Source organism: Taudactylus pleione, unplaced genomic scaffold, assembly GCF_031769625.1.
Source record: "Taudactylus pleione unplaced genomic scaffold, aTauple2 ptg000172l, whole genome shotgun sequence".
NCBI classification, from domain to species: Eukaryota; Metazoa; Chordata; class Amphibia; order Anura; family Myobatrachidae; genus Taudactylus; species Taudactylus pleione.
In genome coordinates this window covers 9408621-9433156 of record NW_028284574.1, presented here as the reverse complement: position 1 = coordinate 9433156, position 24536 = coordinate 9408621, and the positions used below count along the sequence as shown (strand labels likewise).

At 43.3% G+C, this 24536-nt stretch overlaps 1 protein-coding gene across 1 annotated transcript in view; it reads left to right on the top strand.

The window, feature by feature from the left end:
- LOC148521245 (uncharacterized) overlaps positions 1-24536 on the top strand; it is a 76813-nt gene that overhangs the window by 35853 nt on the left and 16424 nt on the right. Inside the window, exon 2 of the mRNA XM_088475431.1 lies at positions 12794-12897. Within this exon, the coding sequence (XP_088331557.1) occupies positions 12794-12897 (104 nt within the window). The remainder of the gene's footprint in view (positions 1-12793; positions 12898-24536) is intronic.

The following is a 24536-nucleotide window of genomic DNA, read 5'->3' as shown; positions in this document are numbered from 1 at the left end:
GAGGTTTATTTTGACTGTCCATGAATCCATGCCTCTGCCATGTCTCCAGCTACAGAGTAAGGGACCAAACTACATATGCACTGTCACTATATATAGTATGTGGTTCTGGAGGTTGAAGAAGTAGTGCTTCCTTTACTGCCTCCAATTCAGCCCTTTGTGCTGACCGGTGGCCTGGTAGTCTAACAAGACTCTGAACTCCTGTAGTCTCATCCAAGACTGCATAACCTGTCCCATATGACCCATCAACATAGATGACTCTGTCATCTGGATGAGTGGTCTGTCTGAAAAGATGAGTAGGTTCAGTGAATGGAATTTGTCAACAGTCCTATTCTGTTCCTGCTGTGTTTAGCAGTTGAGACAAAACCTGTTTGGCTTTGTGGCTTATGGTGAGGTTACCTCCAGTCAGTTCCATTATCAATCTCTCAAACCTCTGCTGGGAGACTCCAGGGAGTGTGTCCTGAAGTAAAAGGGTCAATGGAGAGTGAGGGGTCTGCACCACCAGTGGTCTGAAACCTACAATATGTTCTGTCACTTTGACAGGGTAATGGATTGCAGCCAGTTGTTTAGCACATTCATCAAAACCTCTTTCTACTGGAGAAAGAAACCTGGAAAAATACCCTAGTGGTCTACTCACAGATCCTACTTGTTGTAGCAGGACCACTGATAGAGACTCTAGGCCTGAATGGCTATTTTACATTCTGTGTGTGAAGTGGCTTGCACTGCGGCAGAGGAAATATTTCTTTTCAGGGTATAAAATGCCACTTCCTGTGCTTCTGAGCATTCAGGTTCCTCATCTCATAGTAGTTCATAAAGGGGCTTCGCTTTTGTTGAAAAATCCTCTATATGAACTCCCTCATGAAGTTTGCAACCCCCAAGAACTTGCGTAAGTCTTGTAGAGTGCCAGACCTGGGAAACTTGACCATTGCTTCAATACGGGCAGCCATTATACCTTTTTGTCCCATGAGAAATCTTAACCCCTAGGAATATGACCTGACCTAGCTATGTTTGCCTCATGAGGGCTCAATTTGAGCCCTGCATGAAAAAGGAGGCCTAACAATTCGTATAGAAGAGTTAAGTGGGTTTCTGTATGGAGTAGTAAATCATTCACATATTGCAAAAGGCAATCAGGTCGTTAAATAACACTCAGCAATTTTGCTAGTGGTTGATGAAAATATCTGGGACTGCTGTGTAATCTTTGGGGAAATACACAAAACATGTATTGTGTATCTTGCTCAGTGAATGAAAATTTGTAACTGCAGTCTTCTGTCAATGATATTGAGAAGTTGACAACGGCTACATCAATGTAGAAAATACTTGGCTTTTGCCAATTATTCTTGCCATTGTGTCTGGTGTCTTTACAACCACGTGTGCCAACATTGGGGTGTACCTTTTCAAAACTCTGAGATCAATGGTAAGTCTCCAGGTATTTGTCTTTCTTTTTAACAGGCCATAGAGGATTATTGCACTTGGAATTTCCTCTTATGACCATCCTCTCAACTCTAAATCAGTCACAGCTTCTGTAATGGATTCCATGGCTTCAGGGGGAAAACGATATTGACGTTGAGGTGGTGGATCTGGACCTTGTATGTCAATCATCTTTCCACAGTCCTTTTCTCCTTGGACCCATAGTTCTGGGTAATGGTACACAATTGGTTCAAGGCCTCTATTGTGAGTTCTCTGGCCATTTGTGTACTACCATATAAAGCAGTGTCATCAATTGCATTTATGGGTGGCCCTAGATGATCTTGCTTTATCATACAGACCTTTTGAATTTGTCGGGCCTCTCCATAACATGCAATTCACTAAATCTAAGATCCACCCATTCTGTGTCATTACGTCAGTTCCAATGATGTTATCAGAACCAGAGTAATACCACATTGGAATTTTTAATGCAAGGTCATTGCTGATTTCTAAAGTTACTGTCAATTCTATGGGCTCTCACCCTCTCCAACCACCATTGGTGATCATATCCAATCACCACACACTGAGGGCTGTCTGGCTGTAAATAATGTTCAACATTGGTGATTGAAATTCCTGCTCCAGTGTCAAGCATGAATTTCAGTAATTTTTTGTTTTTTTTATTCTGGCCATTATATGGGGTCTCCCTGAGGAATCCAATATGAGATCACATATTGGAGTCAGATCCTTAGGGACCCCTAACCGTCAATCTAGCTGTACAGACTTCCAGTAGGGACATCTGTTGCGCAAACTGCTGTCATTGCCTTTTGTACTGTGCAGTTATTTACAAGCTCTAGGCATTTGTGTTTGTTTTTGTAGAGGTACCGATGTTTGTTTGTGGCTGCACCTGGGTCAGTTCTTTTACTTGTCCTGTGTGTGTACCCACCAGTGCAATGCATATTTGCATCTGTCTATGGGCTCCTTCTGTGTTTGAGTATGTGGGTTAACATACGTTGGGTATTCTACCTGTCTATTATAATAATAAGGCTTCTTTGAATCCATTATTATTGCCCAGGTTGTTTGTATACTCGGTGTACCTTGTGGACAATTACGTTGTATATGTCCGTACTTTGGTAACGAACTTTACCATGTTTCTCCTGTGGTGGAGCTGTAGGAGTGAGAAGTGTTTGCCTGTATGTGTTACTATAAGTTGTGCAACGGCTATCTTGTGGTCTGCCATTTACCACAACATGGTCCCTGATGTTCAGTAATCTTTGTTTTTCAATAAATCTGGCCTGTATTCTTCTATAACAATCGCTGCATCTGCAAGCGTTGTTTTTTTTTTTTGCCGTACTTGAGTGAATTACTGTGTCAATGTACGTAAATCTTTCCACAAGCATGCATATTATTATGCCTTGTGGGACTTCTGTACTGTGATCTTTTGTTATACATGGCTTCACACCTACCACATAGAGACAAATAGGGGTATTCAATATGGGAGCGAAAACATCGTTTTTGCGTTAATATCGCACTTTTGAAGTCATTATCACAGGTTTACACTTTTACACATTACTTTTATATTCAATTTCAAAGACTTATCGCAGGTTCGAAAAGTCTTTGATAAAAAACGGGGATAACTTTTCACCATTGAATAGGTGTCGACAAAAAGTGCAGAATTGGGGTTTAGGGGTGCAGGCTTAAAAAAAATACCCTACACCCCTGGGAATGACATTTAAAAAAGAACTGTCAAAAAAAAGTAAAAAAAAAAGAGACACCCCAAAAAATGAATTTAAAAATTGGGGTGAAAAAAAAAAAAATGTGAAAAAATTGTTTAACAATAGGGAAATAAGTTCAGGGCTATTCTGCAAGTATGTGGCAGGTGTTTTCTAGAATAGAATTATAGCGGCAGGTGCACAATTGCAGAATTTTTAAAAACTTACTTTAGGGACTTAAATATGCTAGTACACATTTTCATGTACCCCAAATTTGATGGGACCACTTAAAAAAAAAAACCTAAGTGCTCTTCTGCATCACTTCAATGTCGAGGAAAAAAACACCTGCTGCGGCTATTTAAATCCTTGACTTTCAATTACAGGCTAAAACGGGGGTACCCATAGTGATCCCCCATGTTTTTACAACTTTAGGGGGGTCCTACAATTTTTTTAAGGAAAAATTCGTAACTTTACGCAAATCCAACTTCGGAGTCTCCCGTTTTCGTTAATTTCATATTGAATACGGGGATAAGCGGGCGCGCGCCCGAAACTTTAACGCAGTTAAAAACTCTGATATGAAACGTAAACTTCGACAGTGAAGTTTACGTTTTATATTGAATACCCCTCAAAGGCTCATCATGTATGGTGGGTTTAAAGTTAGAATATCTGGGGGTTACTTCCCAATGACCTATTGCCAATGAGCAGAAAGTCTCTCTTCTTTATCATGAAACTTTCCATTTTTGGGAGTAATCTTCCCAGTTGCGGCATAAGGTGAGCGGGTAACCATAATTTAATCAACTCCATGCGATATTCTGGGGGAACGTTAAATGTTTTGCAATGTCCCTCAAAAATATCACAAGAGCTAAAAGGGTCTAATGCTGCGGTCATACTTTGGGATTTCCTTACAAATTTTTAACAGGAATTGCGTCTTCTCCATGCTATAATTTGCTATAGGGAGTGTGCAATCCAGTTCTGATACTGTGGCCTGTTTGGAGAATAGGAGCAGACTGGTGGGCCTGATTCAGAGCCGGACGCTATTTGAGCTCGCTCGTTCAGAAAAAGGGGTCGGATATTTAAATAGAGCGCTCGCTCTTTGCCGTCTGTTGATGCCTCTGTCTGAACAAGCGAACGAACAATGGCTAGCTATTTTTTTAAAAACGCCCCTTGGCCGCTCGCATCATACGTCATCTCCGCTATTAGATTAATCAAGTACATCGAAAGGCGTATGAACTGCTCGCAGTGCTTGTGGTTGCATTTTCCTACCGCAATCATGCAAGCAGTTCAGGCTAAAAGACAACCAAGTGACGTGGCCGATGACGCTGCTTTGTTAATTATGCACACCCTTAAAATGCCCGTTTTGACCGTTTGGCACGCCTGCGTTCGGATCTACACTCCCCGTTTTCAAGCACCTTCCCCTGTTACCACCCACAAACTCCTCATTCTGTCACTCAAATTAGCAGGCATTCGCTATTTTGCGAGCACACAATTTCCGACCGCAATGATTGGTTCGCGCATGCGTATTACAACCCATACGCATGCGCAGTTGTGCGAACATCGCTCAGAGCGAACGAGCGGCTCTGAATCTGGCCCAGTGTACGGTTTCCCATCCATTGCTGAATCCAAAAACAGGGTCATCAACATGTGCATGAACATTAGATCCTCTCCCAATGGGTGATGGGGAATAATTTAATGTGCGTGCTACAGGGTACTCAATGGGGGTGTTACACCATCAGGGGTGAGTATGGGGCATATTCTATCCCATGCGTCCAATCTCACCGCCTCTATTTTTAGTTAGACTTGTTTTCTAGACACCATATTGGATAAATCATGTATAGTTTTGTGCATATTTGTTATCATTTGGGTTTTGTTGGTTAAATTCTTTAATTCTGCAATTAAAACTTCATTGGATGCTGCTTTATCTTTGAATTCCATTAATCTCTGTATATAGTACTGCTGACTCTTTATCAACATCCGCATTATATCTTTGTCTAACCATACAAATTGGCCTTCCTCTATCAATATTGCTCAAAGCTATCTCTTCTAATTGTCGTTCTAGGGTACACACCTTTTTCATCCCAGCACTGGCAATGAGAATTTCTATAATTTTATCTTTTTGTTATTAGCCAACATCTCAGCATGTTCTGTTCTCCAAATTGTATCCTCAAATGCATGTACCAGTTTAACAGTTGAAGACATTTGTGTGTTTTATTTAATACATTGTGCTTATTTATACATAAAGTATCGTGTAAAAAGCCTGATCTAGCAGTGTGGCCCATAATATCTCAGCTGAGGTGTATTTGTTGGGAATTACAGGGTTAAATGTACTGTTTTTGCACACTCCTGTTCCTTTGTAGACCTCATTGTCTGTCTGTCTGTCTGTGATCTGCGTTATTTCTCACTCTGGTAAATCTGACCCCCCCCCCCCTTAAGTCACCAAGACTTAACTTGCTGCATCCAGAAATCCTCCTGGAAGACTCTACTTCAATACAGCAAAATTTCAAAAAGCAAAACTGCGTTCAAGTCCTTAGCATGTGACAATCCGCTCTCTGATCTCTTTCCAAATTTGGGAAGGCAAAGAAATAACCAAGTATCCAAGTAACTTTTTTTAATTTTTCTAGGTTCGCTGTAATTAATTAATTGTATTTTTTTGTCTAGTATTCAGGCGAAAGCTTGTTACTTTGTGTGTCCAAATTTCTAAAAAAGACTTGCAGTTATTACACCCTAGTAACACTTCCTTCTGTGTACTTGTTACCTGTCCCTGGCTTTTCTACCAAATCCTTGGCCTACAGATTAACCCTGATTCACCACTGTATCCTAGTATAAAATTACAATTAAAACAGTAGGGCTCGCAAATATAAAAGGATCGTTATATCCCCTTTATTTCCTTATACTGTTCCTTGTTCTATAAATCTTTACCCACTTAGTTCTTTCACCAAATGAAATAACACAAAACACCCACAGAATTCTCTGTATAATATTAGCTCATCAAAATACGATTTACACAGTACGAAATACAAATAACTACGCAATTACATACATATATATATATATAGATGTGTGTGTAAAAAAAAAAAAAATATATATATATATATATATATATATATATATATATATATATATATATATATATATATATATATACTGTATCTATATCCTAATGGTTCAATGTAACAATAATGATACTTTATTGTCCTTGGGAGCTGGGTCTGCATTTGGCAGAGCAGAGAAAGTAGGAGGGAGAGATGGAGGAGGAAGTTGCAAGACAGGAGACCTCTTTGGGGAATTGTCCTATAATATTCGTTTAGGCTCCCTATAAAACAATTGAATCTCCCCCATGATGTTTAAAACTATAGTTGATGAGATCATTGGCAGGGCCAGATTAACAATGGGTTGTTGAGACTACAGCTCCAGGCCTCCACATAAAAATAGGCCCATCATCTTGAAAGGAGGGGGTCTCTTTTGTGTAGCTGTGGTGGTCGGCTAGAGTGATACCCATGGTCACTCCGCCGGCCGAGGATCATGCAGGTGATCTGATGCTGCGTCCATGAACGCAGCTCGGATCAGTAATGATGCCTTCTACTGCATTACCATAATAGTGCTATCGCAGTTGCTATTATGTTAACAGCTGCGATAGCGTCTGAATCACCATAATAGATAATCTAGTCTAATATAATCCTATACACTATCAATGTAACAACGATAGAAGTAATTATATTGTTAACAAAAATGCACATTGGGTCCTATCCCGAAGATACCTCATTACAAATGCAAATATTCCAAACTACAGATAAATCCAAATATCCAAAAGAATTTTGGATATGGGACACTCAACCCGTACTGGCACCTTTTTATTGGTATAAATTTTATTTCTTAAGATTTCTTAAGATCCGTTATGATAACGGGAAGAACTGAGTGGAATTTCAGAAATAATAAAATACAGTAAGCCTCTGCAGACTGTCCAGAGTGTGGAAACTACTATAAATATTGTATTAAATTGTAACTGTAGGTTAGTACCAGAACCTTTTATACATTTGTAGATTTATTTTGTGTTTGTTCTATGCTCCTGCTTGTTTTGTTTGGTTTCTGTTTGAGGTAGTGATCTTTTTCAAGAGAAACATTTCATTAAATTTCTCTATTGGCAGCATCTCTGATCTTTTAGCTTTGGTGAGATGTGGAGAGCCCGCTATTGCTTTGCTTTCCTTTCAATAGGTAATTATGCATGTAGACTGGGTTCCGACAGGAGCTATTCAATTGTTGCTCCTGTCAGGCGCAATCAGCTGCTGGCGCACCATTGCAGCTCGCACCCCCTGGGGGGTGTCAGTTGAAATGGAAGAAAAGTTAACTGACTGGGAGCCCAAACAGCACTTTTCGTGATCGTGCCCAGCACTTTGGTCAGGGGTAGCCGTTTTACCCGGCTAAACCTAACCACTATGGGCGCGATCAGCGAGAAAATCAGCATCAATTGAATAGCACCCCGTGACCTTCCGTCACTTTAGACAAGAGATCGGACGCGGTATGACAATTGAATACCGCCCAAAGATTCCCATAATGACAAAAACCTGCTATACAGTAAAAATAAAAAAGATCAGTGCAGACCAAGTGCAACATGGTTATGAAAGTGTCTTCCCCTCACAATTAGCTGACAAATGAGGACCTTCAGGTGGGTAGTATTAGCAAATCCCATGCATATATTAACAACTCCTAGTTGCACTTTACCAAATATTTGTTCTAATGGCCTCTGGCCCTGATTCAGAGCCAGGCGCTCTGACAGAGCGCTCGCTCTGAATCAGGGCCGTCCCTTCTCCTTTTTGGAGCGGCCTCCTGACCACCCACAGCTATAGCGAGCGGCCAAAATGATGGTTGTGATGGTCAAGACCATTGCGACGATAGGGCTTGCGATGAGACCCTGTGGTAGGGTCTCGCTGCAGCAAGCCCTGGAGTGGTTTTGGCTCTATCAGATGATGTCAGCACTCCCACTGACATCACTAGTGATGTCAGTGGGGCCAGCCCCAGACGGCAGGCGTTCCCATGGGAACGCCTCCGCCTGGGCAGCCACGCCCCCGGCACGCCCACCAAAGGGGGCGTGCTGTCAATCACCATCGACAGCACGCCCCCTTTGGTGCGAGAACCGTAACGACGGCTTGGCCCTCGTTATTCGGGTCTCGCGCATGCGCACGACTGAGCCACCTCCGTCGTGCGCTTGCGCACTTGGGCACCATCGACCCGCTTGCGAGCGGGTCTGAATCAGCGCCTCTGTTTGCTGTGTTTTATCACCAAAGCCAGGTTTGCCACAAACTGCTGCCTGCCACCAGTAAACTAACCTAACCAACTAAACAAGGGACAACTCTCTCCGTGATAAAGTAACCCCGACTCAAACCAGAGAACAAAATTTGGCCGCATCCATACCCTTGAACAACTGCTCCAAACAGTGGCCCCTACCCTCAACAGAGGTACACATCATGCCGCCAGTACAAGTGACCATAAATATAAGGCTGCATACAACGCACGCAACTGGCCAACAGCCGAACTGACCCTTCTACAAGTCTCCTCTAAATGGTCCATGGATGGATCCCTCCAACAGCACTTAGGCACAATGTCCGACCAGGCAACAACAGTCTCCACTCAATAATCAGTCAACCACTGCAAGTCAGCCTTTAATGCCAGAATCAGGGTGAATAGACTGTGAGTTTGAGGACCGGGGGCCTCTTTACCTGTCACCAATGGTGTCATGGGACACCTGTGAACCACCGGATGCCACAGGGACAGCATCTCTAAAGTTCACTGGCAGCATAGAGCTGCAGTGCATAGTGACAGGAGTGGGAAGGTAATAACCAGATAGGAAAGTGGGGGAAGATTACAGGAAAAAGGTGGTGGGAGGGGGGGGCAAGGCAGCAGGTAGGGAAAAGAAGGGAAGAGAAGAAATAAAAAATGAAAGCTAAAGAAAGAGACAGAGGCAAAACCAGGAGAAATGAGTGCAAACAAACAATCCACAGCCAACAGAAACGTGCTACTCCCTGACATTTATTTGAAGATTGAGACCTACATCATGTCTCCACCCCCTTAAATAACCATCCTGATTTCAGCAGGATAGTCCCTGGCTGCAATGTTCCCATTGGCGGTCAGGAAGCTGGGGGACACTCTAACCGCTGCGCGTGGCATCCATTTGATTACTGAAGGCGCACAGGTGAAGTACTGCATTTAAATTTCAGTATGTCATCATGTATGTGTTCCTTGCTCAACCCCTGCTTGATATCTTTTGGCTAATCCTGTGTGACAAACCAATCCCAATGCTGCCCAGCAACACAATTTTAATAAAACACTGTTTTGTTTTTTTTTGTGACTATTAAAAGCACTGACTTGGGGGTTTGCCTATGTATGTAGCTTTTTATGTGTATAGAGAAATTCAATATAAGAATTCATAGTCAGGTCATAGTAAGAGCCCTATCTTATTCAAACACATAACAAATTTGCCTTTTGTGTAAAGTCCACAAATTTATATATAAAATTAATTGGACACTATGTTTATATGTGTTTGTCGGTCTGTCCGGTTATGCATTCGGACAACCCTGCGATGAAACCAACGCGAGGTGGTCCAGTTAGATCCCTGCCAGGTGTTAGGGAGGGGTTAGGGTTCCGCTCTGACCTCCGGTTGGTGTACGCTGGGCAGAACTTTGACCTGGGGATGCTGGGGAGAACTTTGACTTTGAAAGGAAGAGGGGGCTTGGTCTGCACACTCAAATATTAAATATAAGAGGCGCTACCATGCTGAGACTTGTAGTACAATGCAGGGGACAAAGAATGCAGGTACACACTCAAAATATTTTGATAAATATATTGTAAATGCTTTCACTTGCTTTTGCAGGAGAGCCTGAGCATTGAGCATCTCCAGTGATGGGATTACAGCGAATGATGGAGAGACTCCGTAAATCCGGTGAAATTCAAAATTTTTGCAGGATTAGTCCTATTCTCCCATTGATAAACCGTCCCCTGAGGGGATGTAGTAAAAATTTAGACAGTCAACACTTATACCCCTTTTACACCAGAGCTAAAACACGGGTTATTGCAAGGTTAGCCCGGATAGCTCCTTGCTGTAAAAGGGTACAGGGTTGAATTTCCAGGTCGAGTGACCCTGCACTCCAACCCAGGTAATTTGCAGGGTTCAACATGGAAATGACCCGTGAAACCCTGCAGTGTAAAAGGCGCGTTCTGGTCCAGGATGACCTGGAGCACGCCGCATGCTGGCTGATGGGCTAATTTCAGTGGCGCTTGGAGATGACGTCATCTCCAAGCGTCCACTTCCACGCCAGAAGAGCAGGTTCACTGCAGACCCGGCTCCGGTGTGAACAGCGCCTACTCGGGAATATCCTGGGTCGGCGCCGGCTATATTCCGGGTCTGATCCAGTTTGGAACCCTGTTCCAACCTCCATGTCAGACCCAGAATTTAGGTATAAAAGTGATATTAGACGAACAAAAGGTTGGCACCAAAATGTTGAGTGTGATAATATTGACATGGTCATAATGTTGACAGTCAAAATATCGACATATCTAAATAATAAATAAATAACAATTGTGACCAGTAAACAGTGAGCATGTAATGTCAGACTGATTGCAATTATAATATGAAGGGTAGTATAATCTTAGTTGCGAATTGCAAAGAAACTGTTCATTCTGATTGTAATTGGCATAATGCTATGTTTCCAACAGATAGTGTCCCACTGAGAGCTTCTGTGGAACCACACAGGCCAGCATGCCTTGCCACAGATTTGCTGGAATTTGTAGGTCGACAGTAGCCGACTTTAATTGCTGTGGCCGTAGTTGCCACATCCACTAAACCATATCACTGTAGTGCTGTTAGTGTGCTAAAATTGTGACCGGACATGCTGGAATCTGAAGTTCCACAACAGCATACATTAATTGCTAGGGCTGTAGTTGCCGCAGCCGCAAATCCTCTTCATAGTAGCGATCAATTACAAGAACAGTAGCATTAACCTCCTGCTTAGTTGTGCTAAATAATTGAGAAGCAAAGCATGTACACCTGCCTACATATTGACAGCAGGTTATAGTATGTGTAGTGATCTATATAGTCATTGTATAGTCTACACTTTCACTGTCTACAGTGGCGGTTCTAGGGGTGGGCTAACAGGGCCGTCGCCCAGGCGCCGGCACCTAGAGGGCGCCACCGAGTCCCCAGGAGAGAAAAAATATCCCAGAAGAAAAACCCCCAGCGCCGGTCCCCAAAGTCATGATGTCTCTCCCACAGATCCGAGGAACTAGAGCTGACTCCTGTTCTCCGGCTCCTCAGATCTATGGGAGAGACATCATGGCTATAGGGGGCATTGCTATAGGGGGCATTGCTATAGGGGGCATTGCTATAGGGGGCATTGCTATAGGGGGCATTGCTATAGGGGGCAAGACTATAGGGGGCATTACTACTGGGGGCATTACAACAGTTAGCACTACTAATGGGGGCATTAATATAGGGGGCATTACTACTGCAGGCACTACTAAAGGGGGCATTACTAATGGGGGCACTACTACTGGAGGCATTACTATACTGGGCATTACTACTGAAGGCACTACTATAGGGGGCATTACTGCTGGGGGCACTACTAATGTGGGCATTACAACTGTGGGCACTACTATAGAGGGCATTACTACTGTGGGCACTACTATTTGGGGCATTACCAATGGGGGCACTACTACTGGGGGCATTAACACTGCAGGCACTACTAATGAAGGCACTGCATGGGGGGGCACCACTGCTGTGGGCCTTGTGTATAAGGGGTAGTAATTTGGGCATTATGTAAAAGGGGCACTACTGTGTCATAACATGAATAAGGGACTACTGTGTGGCGCAATTTCAATTGGGGATAATGTATTATAAAGAGAATTACTGTGTGTGGCATAATGTGTTATAAAGGGCATTTTTACGTGTGGCATAATGTGTTTATACAGGGCATTACTGTGTAAGACATACTGTGTAAGGCGCATTACTGCACATGGCAATTATTTGCCACAAAGGGAGTGCTTGGGGGAAGCCCAGTAGCTTCGTAAGTGCTGGGCACGCCCCACAGTGTGATGAATTGGGGGTGTTCAGCAAGGACACACCCCCTTTCCGGAAGCACGCGCGCAGAGGAATGCCATCTAAATAAAGTTATTTCTCCTTTTTTTTTTTTTTTTTTTTTGGGTGGGGGGGCGCGCAACTAGAAACTTTCGCCCTGAGCTCCACAATGTCTAGAACCGGCCCCGACTGTTGTTGTTGTGATATGGTCAAAAAGTGGACATGCTTATATTTTGATTGCTGGGGAAATCACTATGTGCAGCTAACTATATTGTCACTGGCACCTTCTAACTGCAATAGTAACTTTATATTAAATATATTTCTATAAATGCCGTTTTCGGTGTTTAAACATTAATAATGAAAGTTGCTATGTTTTGTTTGTTTTCATCACTACCAAAATGCAATCTGTTGTAAATAGTACAGGCTTTGTCCTAAATGTAAAATGCTATGATCAGTTTGCTTTTATTAATATAAATTAAACATGGTATTTGTGTTCATGCAATCTACTGTATAATCAGAATGGATCTTTTCAGCAGAACATGACCCTGAATGTTGTATCTAGATTTTGGCTTTTATGTTTTATTTGCATTATTTATTATCTAACTATACTTTTTATTTTTAGATGATGTGCTGGGTTCATATTCGTTCCTCGATGACTGTGGAACTGCTACTCTGAAAGCTCGCCCTGGTCCCCGTGCTAGACCCATGCTTCAGTTTTCTACCAGTGTAAGTAAGCGGCAATAGAATTCGCCTTTTTTTTTTTTTTTCTTGTCAAATTTCTAGAGAGTGATAAGCAAACATTGCCAAGCTTGGCACACACATTGCTTATACTTCAGTGTTAATAATCTTCACACTTGACGCTAGCACTTCTACATCTCCCAGTTAATGCAGTGCAGGTGGAATAACTAAGGTAGCCAATGTCTGGTATTTAATTCACAATGTTGTGATGAAGGCAACTTGATCTATCTTCACTGTCCATCATTATGAGAAGAGTGATCTCTTCTTCATGTAATGTCCCAGATTGGTCAGTACAGGTCTGGTGTCTCTAGGGAGGTGCAATAGAAAATATATGTATTTTATAGGTCACTGCAGTCATTTTGTTATTCAGTCGGAGCCTAAATTAGTAGATAACAACAGAATTGTACTTCAACAGGCTTAGACAGGAAATCTTGAGTGCCAAGGAAAATAGTATGATCATGAATCACCTTAGGTTGTATTATTAGTTCTGATAACTTCATGACGTTTTATCATATTTATTTTTCAATGTTTTAAAGAAGTTAACATTAATGTTGGGTGTTGGTAGTGCCAGATTAAGGTCTTCATGGGCCTGGAGCTGATATTTCTGAAGGGCCCACTGTCTGCTAATGCAGGCGCCGTGACAAGTGCCACGGGAGTGACTAGTGATATAGTGCGTGTGACCAGTGTTGTGTTGTGAGGGTGTGGGCAGGGGCAGATCCAGAACAAAATGACAGGGGGGGGCACAATGACAGGGGAAGGAGCCAGGGGAAATTGTGCACATCATAGGTGCACGCTCAACTGAAAGTGGGTGTGGCCTTACAACAAGGGACGTGGCCTCAAATTGAATTCCGTATCCATGAGCCACGCCCTCGTTGGAGAGGCAGTGGCTGATGTCTGGGAAAGGGTGATGGAGAGGCAGTGGGTGACGGGAGAGGGAGGTGACAGAGATAGATAGTGAGAGGCAGTGGTGACAGAAAAGGGTGCTGGGGAGAGGCAGTGGGTGATGAAAAGGGAGACAGGGAGAGGCAGTGGCTAACAAAGAGTGATGGGAGAAGCAGTGGGTGACAGGGAGAAGGTGACGGGAGGAGGCGGTGGGTGACAGGGAGAGGATGACAGGAGACAGGTGACTGGGAGAGGCAGTGGGTGACTGGGTGAGGCAGTGGGTGCCTGGAAAAGGTGATGGGTAGAGTTAGTGGGACACAGGGAGAAGGTGACTGGGAGAAACAGAGGTTGATGCGTTGGAGGGCAGAGGGTGATAGGGGAGAGAGGGTGACTGGGAGATAATGTGGTAGGGGAGAGGCAGAGGGTGGTGAGGGAAAGAAGTGGGTGACAAGGAGATGGTGACAGGGAGAGGCAGTGGGTGATGCCAGGTAGAGGGTGAATGGTAGTGGGTGACTGGGAGAGGTAGTGGGTGACTGGGAGAGGCAGTGGGTGATATATACATGGTCACTGGGCTGGATGGGAAGGGGGCAGTGAGATGGTGGTGGGAGGGGGGGGACACTAGGCTGGACATGCTAGTGGGGTTCTTGCTGAGGGGCAGTTAGATCGGGCAGTGGGATGGTTTGGGGTGGGAAGGGGGAGACACTAGGAGGGGGGGGGCTCAGTGAGAGGTTGAAAGACACAGGGCTGAATTGGGGGCACTGGGCAGGATAGGAAAGGGGGCAGTGAGAAAGGGGTGGTTGAGGGAACACTGAGCTGAACGAGGGGGGGATTGTTGTGACTGAACTGGCTGAGGAGTTCTAGGTGGGGTGGGGGGGCAGTGATATGGGCACAGTGAGGGGGGTCAGTAATGTTGGGGAACACTGGTTAGACAGTGCCTCTGAGATATAGGAAGCAGTCAGGGACATAGGGAGCAGTTAGGGGCCAGCAGGTGACAGGTCTTGGGAGCAGCATATTGCAGTACACCCAGCAAGCAGAGACAGTGACTGACCTAAAAGAGCAGCAGCAGAGTCAGCAGCAGCACTGGCGTCACTAGGGGGGTGCGGGCCGCACCGGGTGACACCATCCAAGTGGGTGACACCAAAATAGCAGAGCTACTCTGCAATTTTGGTGTCACCCCATCGGATGGTGTCACCGTGACATGTAGAGAGGAAGGGGAGAGATTGTGAGCTGCCCCAGCAGCTGCAGGAGCGCTGGGGAAGCCCACTGTGCTGAGAACGGGAGGCATTAACTCCTCCCGGATCGGCACACATAGGGGGCGTGGCTTCGCAGGTGAAGCCAAGTCCCCTTTCACGAAGCCACTCCCCCTTTCGAACGCGCACCTACGGCGCGCAAAGCATTTCAGTCCTGCCGCACTGGGTGTCACAGAGGTAAGTGACGCCTCTGAGCAGCAGCTCCAGTCCCAGCGCCCACCGGCCTCCTGTATCCCATGTTGCGGCTTCCTGTAACCTCCACTCCCCGAGGAAAGCATGCCACTGCACAGCGTGGAATACCCTGAGTGACGTCCACAGCACAGCTCCTCCCACAGCACAGCTCCTCCCACCCCCACTGACGTCCACAGCACAACTCCTCCCACCCGAAGCTGCAGCCACTTTTATAGGTTGGAAGAGCTCTTGTAGAGAGGTGGACACTGGTACCTGAGGAGGGGCCAGTCACCCGGAAGAGCATATGTAAGCTGGGGCCGGCTCATTAGGTTAGCGATATCATTTAAATATATGTAAAAATATAAAATCTGCTGTTGTGGCCTGTGGATAGGAGCGGGGCCTCATTCATGGGGCGGGGCCTTGGGAGGCCACTGGCAGGCTGCTGTAGCAAGAAAAACTTCCGGTCTACAGCAACACAACATGCTGTGGGCCAGTTTTGATGGGAGAGCCTGGAGCTGAAGCTCCACCCGCCCCATTATTAATCCGGTCCTGGGTGTTGGTGAAATCCATGCACAGGCATGACTGGTTGATTATTGAATTATCTCTTGTGTTGGAATATGTTGCATAAAGTCTGTATTCATTGAATAGTGACTACTCATTTGTTTTAGGATGCGTGAGTGTTACCTAAGAATACCTCCCAACATTTTAAAACCATGAAACAGGCTGTGCTTAGCGCTGTGAGAGGTTGTCCCTTAGCCATCTTCCCTCTGCTCTGAGCACTCATTCATTGCTGCAGGCACAGGAGCAGTCCCAGTTCCAATGCTTTGGGCTAGGACATGCCTGCCAACCGCTACTGTACAAACATGTACAGGTCATATTCCTCACTTCGGAACTGTCCTGCTGAAACTGAGACAGTTGAGACATTCTTTTGAATTACTATGAACCACTGCTGTGGATGATGTTAATTTTTTACGTGACAATACATTTATTACAGATAAGTAATGAAAACATGACGGCAACTCAAAATCTGAAATTCTTCTAAAAGTTGTGTTCATACGTGAACATATACTCCTGTAATCCCAATTTTGAAATCGGAACATGTTACTTCCATGTCCATAAGGTCCACCTCTAAATTGCAGAACTCAGGACTCTTCCACCTAAAGTATGGACTGTCCCACCTAATTCCGTACAGTTATTGTGTATTTGTGTCTATAGAAGACATTTTTCGGTGCATAATTCCATTGATGAGCAGAGTCTCTCAGCCAACTTTTACAGAAAATGACCATACACAGTGAACGATAAAGTACTGTGCTGCGCATCAAATTTAAATAGGACGTCAAACACTTTCAGTTCTCTCAGGGTATGTATATTTTATAGAGTATGATTTAGGGTACAGACATTTTTAAAGCTTACCACATTGGGCCCTGAGGGGAGAGTTTAGAAAAGTTGTGAGTCCCTGTTTTGTTAGAACATAGAATACAAAGGTTGGGCTAACTCTTTTCCTGTGTAAATATTTGTGGATGCTTGTGTAGGAATTCAAAGACTCTCTTTATATAACCTCTTACCTACTGAAAGGCAATTATAACTTATATTGTGCATGGACAGCTAGCTCGCAAATAGGGATTGCCTTAGATTTCTCAACATGCTGTAGATTTATCACACTTGGGTTTGACATAACTTTGTGGCTAAATCAGGCATTGCTGACTTTTTAATTGCTTCATGAAAACGTGGGTCTACTAATCTAAAAGAGTTTTTACAAGAGACAACCGTTTCCACGTGAGTTTATCAATTTACTTTTCTGTCTCTATTATGATTTATTATTATTATTATTATTATTATTATTATTAGTGTCGCATTAATCGCAGCATTGGAGCACACTGCTGTCCCCATACATATGTATAGGCATGATGCGAAAAGATTTATCATGCTCCGAAAGCAAAGACACTGCCTGATTCAGTAACTATATTGCAGCTGCGAATTTGTGCGAAACGCAGCGGTGAAAATATGCTAATGCTTTCCAAAGTTCAGCCAGCATAAAGATGCCCTCTACTGCTTTCTCATATCCGTCCAATGTCACTCTTCTGCGTAAACATCGGTACCAGCGACATACATAAGACAGGTACGCAGCATTTACACCAAGTCTGACCAGCCGCAGAAACTGCAGGTCTCCTCAAACGCAGTGGCCTCTCATGCTACTGTACGTATGCAATGGTCGTGGCTCATTTATGCATACCAAGTGCAAATGGACAGGCACATCTGCGTTTTTCCACCACTCCATTGTCACCACCCCCCAAATGCTCACAGCCTGTCGCTCACTGTGATCGATTCCTCTGTGCGTCTGTAATCTAAGTGCGATCACAGTGCAGGTTATACACATGCGCAATGGCAAACCATCCCTTTGCGATCGCTGCTGAATCAGACCCACCATCTCAAGATGGCAATAGCCAGTGGCGGATCCTTACTTGTGTGGCTGGGGTCTGTAATGGTGCGTATGCACACAAATTAGCAAGCTGGCTTCTAGGTACTGCATCGGCTGCAGCTTCTAAAAGCTGGTAAGAGCTGCCATTATAACGGGAGTGGCTTTCCATGGGAAGTGCTCTTGCTATCGCAATCTGGACTGGCAGTCACAGGGGGAGACAACTGCCACTGGGACTGCCTGTTTGGCTTTGATTAGCCAGGAACACTTCCAATGGGAAGCCACTGCTAGGTGGATGGCGGATTTTTGCAGTCCCTAAGTAAAATCCACCAGTGATGGCTCGTTCCACTATTAACGTGCATCTGCATGCTCAGAAACACTGCTAGGAGAGAATCTGGAAGTGTAAATAAGGTTTTGCCTTCACATGACTACATTTGATAAATAGCCACCCCAAAATATTTCGAATTGCCACAGTATGCAATAATAAGGAATGTTTCTTTCTGGGGCCTTCACTCACTGCCACCATTGAGAAATAGGCCCCAAAGAACTTTTGGAACCGTGTTCTAAAACGATCACACTGTTTATATGTTTGTTGGTATCTGTCAGATGGTCGATATTCAGAATGTCTGCACTAGAATATATTAACAGGTTCTGAATGTGGACAGTCAGAATGCTGAAATGGCAAGAACCAAAAAATAATAGTAGCTGAAGGCGCTTTACAGGGAAACTCACTAATTCAATATTTCACTTCACGCTGCTGTTAAATGGTGGCAAACCAAAAAAGGAAAAAAATTAATTCTAGAATCAGCGCTGTGAAAATTAAAAATTTTACCCACAATTTAATAAAATATATATTTTAATAAAATATAAATACTTCTATAACAAATAGTGAAGGCATAAAAGACCTCACATTGAAGTCATATCAATACAATAAAAATTGTAACAGTATCAAATCGTATCTAAAATGCAGCAACAGTAGCAATAATTATACCCAAATCCCCACAGCTCCAATATAGACCACATATAAATGTAACCAATTATATAATGTCTGTGTGGAATTATTGATAGATCCACAAGCCCATTACGTATGCTTACTACTTGCAAAATATGTAATTACTTTGCAGAGAACGTACTTAATTAGCACAATGTTCAAATGGCCACTGGAATGCTCACAAATCTCCACTTTTAGGTATACCTGTTATGTTAACAGTTGATATGGCTGACAAGCGATGTTATAATCTCAGGGCCTGATTCAGAGCCGGACGCTATTTGCGCTCGCTCGTTCAGAAAAAGGGGCCGGCTATTTAAATTGAGCGCTCGCTCTTTGCGGAGTGTTGACGCCTCTGTCTGAGCGAGCGAACGAAATATGCGCTCGCTATTTTGTAAAGACGCCCCCTGGCCTCTCGCATCCTACGTCATCTCCGCTATTTATTTGATTAATCGAGTACATCGGAAGGCGTCTGAACTGCTCGCAGTGCTTGTGGTTGGATTTTCCTACAGCAGTCATGCGAACAGTTCAGGCTAAGAGACAACCAAGTGACGTGGCCGATGACGCTGCTTTGTTTAATTATGCACACCCTTAAAACGCCCGTTTTGACCGTTTGGCACGCCTGCATTCGGATCTCCACTCCCCGTTTTCAAGCACCTTCCCCTGTTACCGCACACAAACGCCTCATCCTGTCGCTCAAATTAGCAGGCACTCGCTATTTTGCGAGTGCTCGATTTCCGACCGCAATGACTGGTATGCGCATTACGACCCATGCGCAGATGTGTGAACATTGCTCGGAGCGAACGAGCGGCTCTGAATCAGGCCTTCAGTCACTTGACGGCATCTGTAGTCCACCACTGATTGAACTGCCTCCTCAGTGCGGCAGCTAACAGACTGCCAGTGACAAACGCAGTATTTCTAGAAGGGGGTTTCCAAATGCTTTGTTTTAGAACGAGTTTGGTCAGTCCATGAAGAGGGCTTAATTAGTACTTACACTTTTTATGATGCATATTAAAGATGGTTATTATGTGTCATAATCCCAGCATATACAGGGCCAGCGATCACAGTAAGCTATTAAATGCAGCAGTAGGGCCATCCTGCCTGAGCTGAATGTTTCATTACAGACTATTGAAGCATGTCCAGGAGCCTGGAGGAGCAGCAGAAGAACCTAGCACTGCCCTGGACATATATGTCCATTTTGGGCTCTATAGCAATACATCCCTAGCAGTCCATGTTTTACTGATCTCCTAGTTGGTGCACAGGTTATTTAATACTGGCTGATACATGTTAAACGATCCACAGGTGGTGCTTATTATTTCATCTGTGATACTGAGAAGAATATGCAGCACTAGTAAAATTCTATTATATTACTATTTCCGTTGTGGTCATAGTGTTTGCTGGGGTGGGGGGTCTCCAGGCAGACGGAAACCCCCCTGCGTTTGCCTATGGACTGCTGCTTAACTTTGTGCAATCATCAGCAGGGGGAGCAGGTGGCCCGTGGAGCGGCAGCCACAACAGAGCAATCCCAGTGCAGCGGCTTGGCAAATCCCCCGCTCTCCCAATGTGGTCGGCAGCATGCTGCCAATTAACGTGTCTCGCTCACAACAGGGCACAACCGGCAGTCTGTCCCGTGTGGACTAACTGGTTAAGACAAGCATACAATACCGGCTATAGAGTCTTTGTGGAGAATAAATTCTGTGAAACCAGCACGGTTATAGAAGCTGTGCTGTGGAGATAATGTCCAATTACTCTAACTCATTTCTTCCCATATGGGATTTCTTCAGGGGATGTAACGAGGGAAATCCAGCCCCCTTATATACCAACTCCGGATGACATTCGATCAAACACCTGTGTGTCTTAATTACCTATCAATATAGAAAACAAAATATGGGTACATTACTATAAAATCTATAAATACTATCCATTTAATCTCATATTATGTTATATGTTTTACAAAATTTATAAATACGTATAACACAAAAAAATATCACATTAGGCAAAATCCATATACCATAGGAGGATGTCTTTTTTTTTAAATTTAACCCATCGCGAGCAACACAACAAAATGTATTTGTATAAGCATTATTATCCAACATAATACTGTTTTTATACAGCAAATCTGATTAATATCATATTATACGTGCAATCATTACAAACCAAACAAACTTCTAGGTAATGTCTTAATTTTACTATACTACTAGTAATTTAATTTGATTTATCTATTGAATTTTAAAGTAATGAATAAATATATGTATCTATAATGTAAATGTTCAGATGTAATTATGATAGGCATTGATTATCGATTTATTGTTTTTTATATAAAATTAATGTATTAAAGTATCTGTATAAGTTTATGTTTTAATGAAATGGTTAATTTATATGAAAAGCACACTATATATGCGATGTATGCTAGTCATTTACTGATTGAGCCAAGCTAATCAGGTTGTAAAGTATAAATAAAGCCTGATTGTATGTGCTATATAATCCACTGGACCGTGGGGTCCAGACACGCCCACTGACTAAGTCCATTGACGTGATGAAACGCGTTTGGGGATTTGGAGAAGCAATACCTGTGATTTTCTGCATGTCCAGCCGGTGTGAAGGAGAGGGAGAAGTTCCTGTTTTGTCAGCCGCGACGCTTGTTCTGAGCTGATGCTGTACAACTTTGCGGCTCTGTGAGAGCTTTATTTGATACGCTCATGAAAATTTAATACATTGTAAGTGTTCTCAGTGACTTTTAATAAATTATATGTTTCAATGTGTTTCACGATGGTGCGCTCCCTATTTTTTGTTTCCATATAGACATATGGCTCAGGAGGTGAGCTGCACGGATCAACATCATCTGTTTGATTAAAACATTGGCTGGACACTATTATTGAAAAAGGAAACTACAAGGAATATTTGCGCTAGAGACTGTGTTTTTATGTATGTGTGTGTGTATGTATATATAGCCGGCAGCTATGTGTTTGACAGACTCTCAGCGGCTGCTGATTATACCAGACTCTCAGCGGCTACTGCTGCTCCCACTGCGGGAGCCATCTTCCGGCTCCCGCAGTGGGTAATGGGAGAGACGTCGTCATGACGACGTCTCTCCCATTATGCAAAGCGGCGGAGGAGCCTGTAGCAGCGTCGGGACCAGGAGCGGGGTTACAGGTAAGTGATTGGGTTTTTTTACATTTCTTTCTACTGGGGGGGGCTACTACCGGGGGGGTACTACCAGGGGGGGGGTATCGCTACTGGGGGCACTACCAGAGGGGGGGATTAATAATGGGGGAACTACCAGGGGGGGGATGTTGCTACTGGGGGCACTACCAGGGAGGGGGGGGAATACTGGGGGCACTACCAGGGGGGGTTAATACTGGGGGCTCTACCAGGGGGGGATATTGCTACTGGGGGCACTACCAGGGGGGGTATTACTACTGGGGGCACTACCAGGGGGGGTATTACTACTGGGGGCACTACCAGGGGGGGATATTACTACTGGGGGCACTACCAGGGGGGGATATTACTACTGGGGGCACTACCAGGGGGGGATATTACTACTGGGGGCACTACCAGGGGGGGATTACTACCAGTAGCTGCTGCATTTCCCACCCTAGGCTTATACTCGAGTCAATAAGTTTTCCCAGTTTTTCGTGGTAAAATTAGGTACCTCGGCTTATATTCGGGTCGACTTATACTCGAGTATATACGGTATATATATATATATAAAATATTTAACAAGTAGTAATCATAAATGACAAAAAAGAACCAAAAATCCCAGCTGACCCAATCCTCTAATTTATATTTTGGAAAATGGATAAGGATGGACCAAGATCATACTATATGGCCTCAGCAACATGATCAGAATTAGGGAATCCTAATTAATATGTGAGTGAGGGAACCATCAAGTGGGCACCTTAGGTCACACGACTATATTTTGTGATTTACTCAACTCTAGCTCTGTTCTGCTATTGGACAACCGTATAAGCTTACTGATTGTTATCACAAGACTTCATTCAAGTCTAATGTCTCATTTAGGCCATCTGCATATGATGAATTCATGAATCCATTAAACCTATCTTTTACAAAGTTGTTTATAGCGATCTCCTCCCCTACTGGTCACCTTAATGTGTTCAATCCCTGTAATCTTACATCTCCTTGCTTCTCATCGCAATAGTAATCCAATGTGTCTAGAGACGTGAACTTTTGGTAGACAATCAATGGACTTTAGGTAGACAAAGAATATGTCCTCATGCCAAAAGGTCAACCTGGTTAAAATGTTGACTTTTTTTAATTATTACTTTCAGGGTTAGGCTAAACCAAGCAAAAAACCATGTGTCTACATTGTAGTCATGTCGACTGTTTTTGCATGTCAGTATATTTGTTGTCAACCTATAGTCCGTCAACATTCAGTCGACATTCTAAACCTGTTGACTGTTCACACCACACCTGCTTTTGCTGATTGCTGTCATCACATGATAGTAACAATATGGGCATGTTCATGTCACAGGCTACATAATACCTTCTCATCACTTAAAGCGACCAAAAAGGGACACTTAAGCCTTTTATTTTCATGGGCTCGGACGGGAACTTGCACCTCCTGCAGGCTTTTGGAAACAAATCCTAAAACGTAACTTGCTTTCTTTTTTTAAATACCCCCACTACATTGGGACAGTATAAATTACGGATCAATGCAATAGTAAACACAACTTGTTTGTGTACCGGTTTCTCATGATTAGTCATAAATGGCACTGCATTCTTTTAGTGGGAAGGACCCAGCTTTGCTGAAAAAATTCTGAATCTATATGGGGACACTATTTACATAAATTCATGATCACCATGCACTTCTCTCACAAATCTGAGCAATAACTATGTGAAAGGTGTCAAAGCATCAACGATAGGTATTTCGTTTCGTAACTTAAATGTATTTCTCCTAGGAATAAAATTCTAAAAATATACCATGAAAGTCCTTATGAATCACACACTATGAAAAGTGCCATGGTTTTGTACTCTGCAATAAAGCCTGTTCCCTGCCTATAAATGTACTTGATGTCTCTGTCTCTCACTATCCTTTCTTCTACATACTGCTTGGTTTTCCCGCAGAGATGGCTTAAATTGATCATGAGTAATATCTGGAATTTCTATAGATTGTTTCTATTCTCAAGCTTTGCGTACGGATTGGTTGAAGCAGCACACTTTTAGGTGCAGTTTACTCATGTGCTGCTGGAAGTCTAGAAATAATGTGTCCAATAAAAACAATAGGATGACACATGATCGCTGCCAGCTCATAATCAATGCAAATTATGGACTGGAAATAACTGTCCTTCTGCAAAACGGGTAACACCCTGAAAAATGTGCCCACTCCACCCCTTATACTCATTGCAAAGTCTTCTTTTTGCATGACTCCTAAACTAATTACAGACACATTGTACATGTGTGCTTAAAGTCTCACTAATCAGAGCTGTGGCTCTAACTAATTGAAATAACAAATTTAGTACGTATACTATTCAAGGCATTTTTCCATGAAGAAAATATCTGCCGTTACGGGAAAACATGGCACTGTACAAGTTAAAATGCATATGAATAACTAAGAGAAACATAAAAAAGAAACTAGTAAATGCCAGAGCAATTGCTCACCGCTTCAAGCTCGCTCACAGGAATATATTTATTAAAGTGCAGGTTTTTAGAAGTGGATATGTTGCCCATAGCAGCCAATCAGATTCTAGCTATTATCTTCTAGAAGGTGTTGGATACATGCTAAGTAGAATCTGTTTGTTTGCTATGGGCAACATCTCCACTTCTAAAAACTCACACTTTAGTAAATATACCCAACAACGATTTTACCTTATACAGTGCATTTTCCTCCAGATCTTTGAACACTTTTTTTTTTTTTCTCTTCATGGAATCCTTCTCTTCATGCATTGAATAGTACACTTAA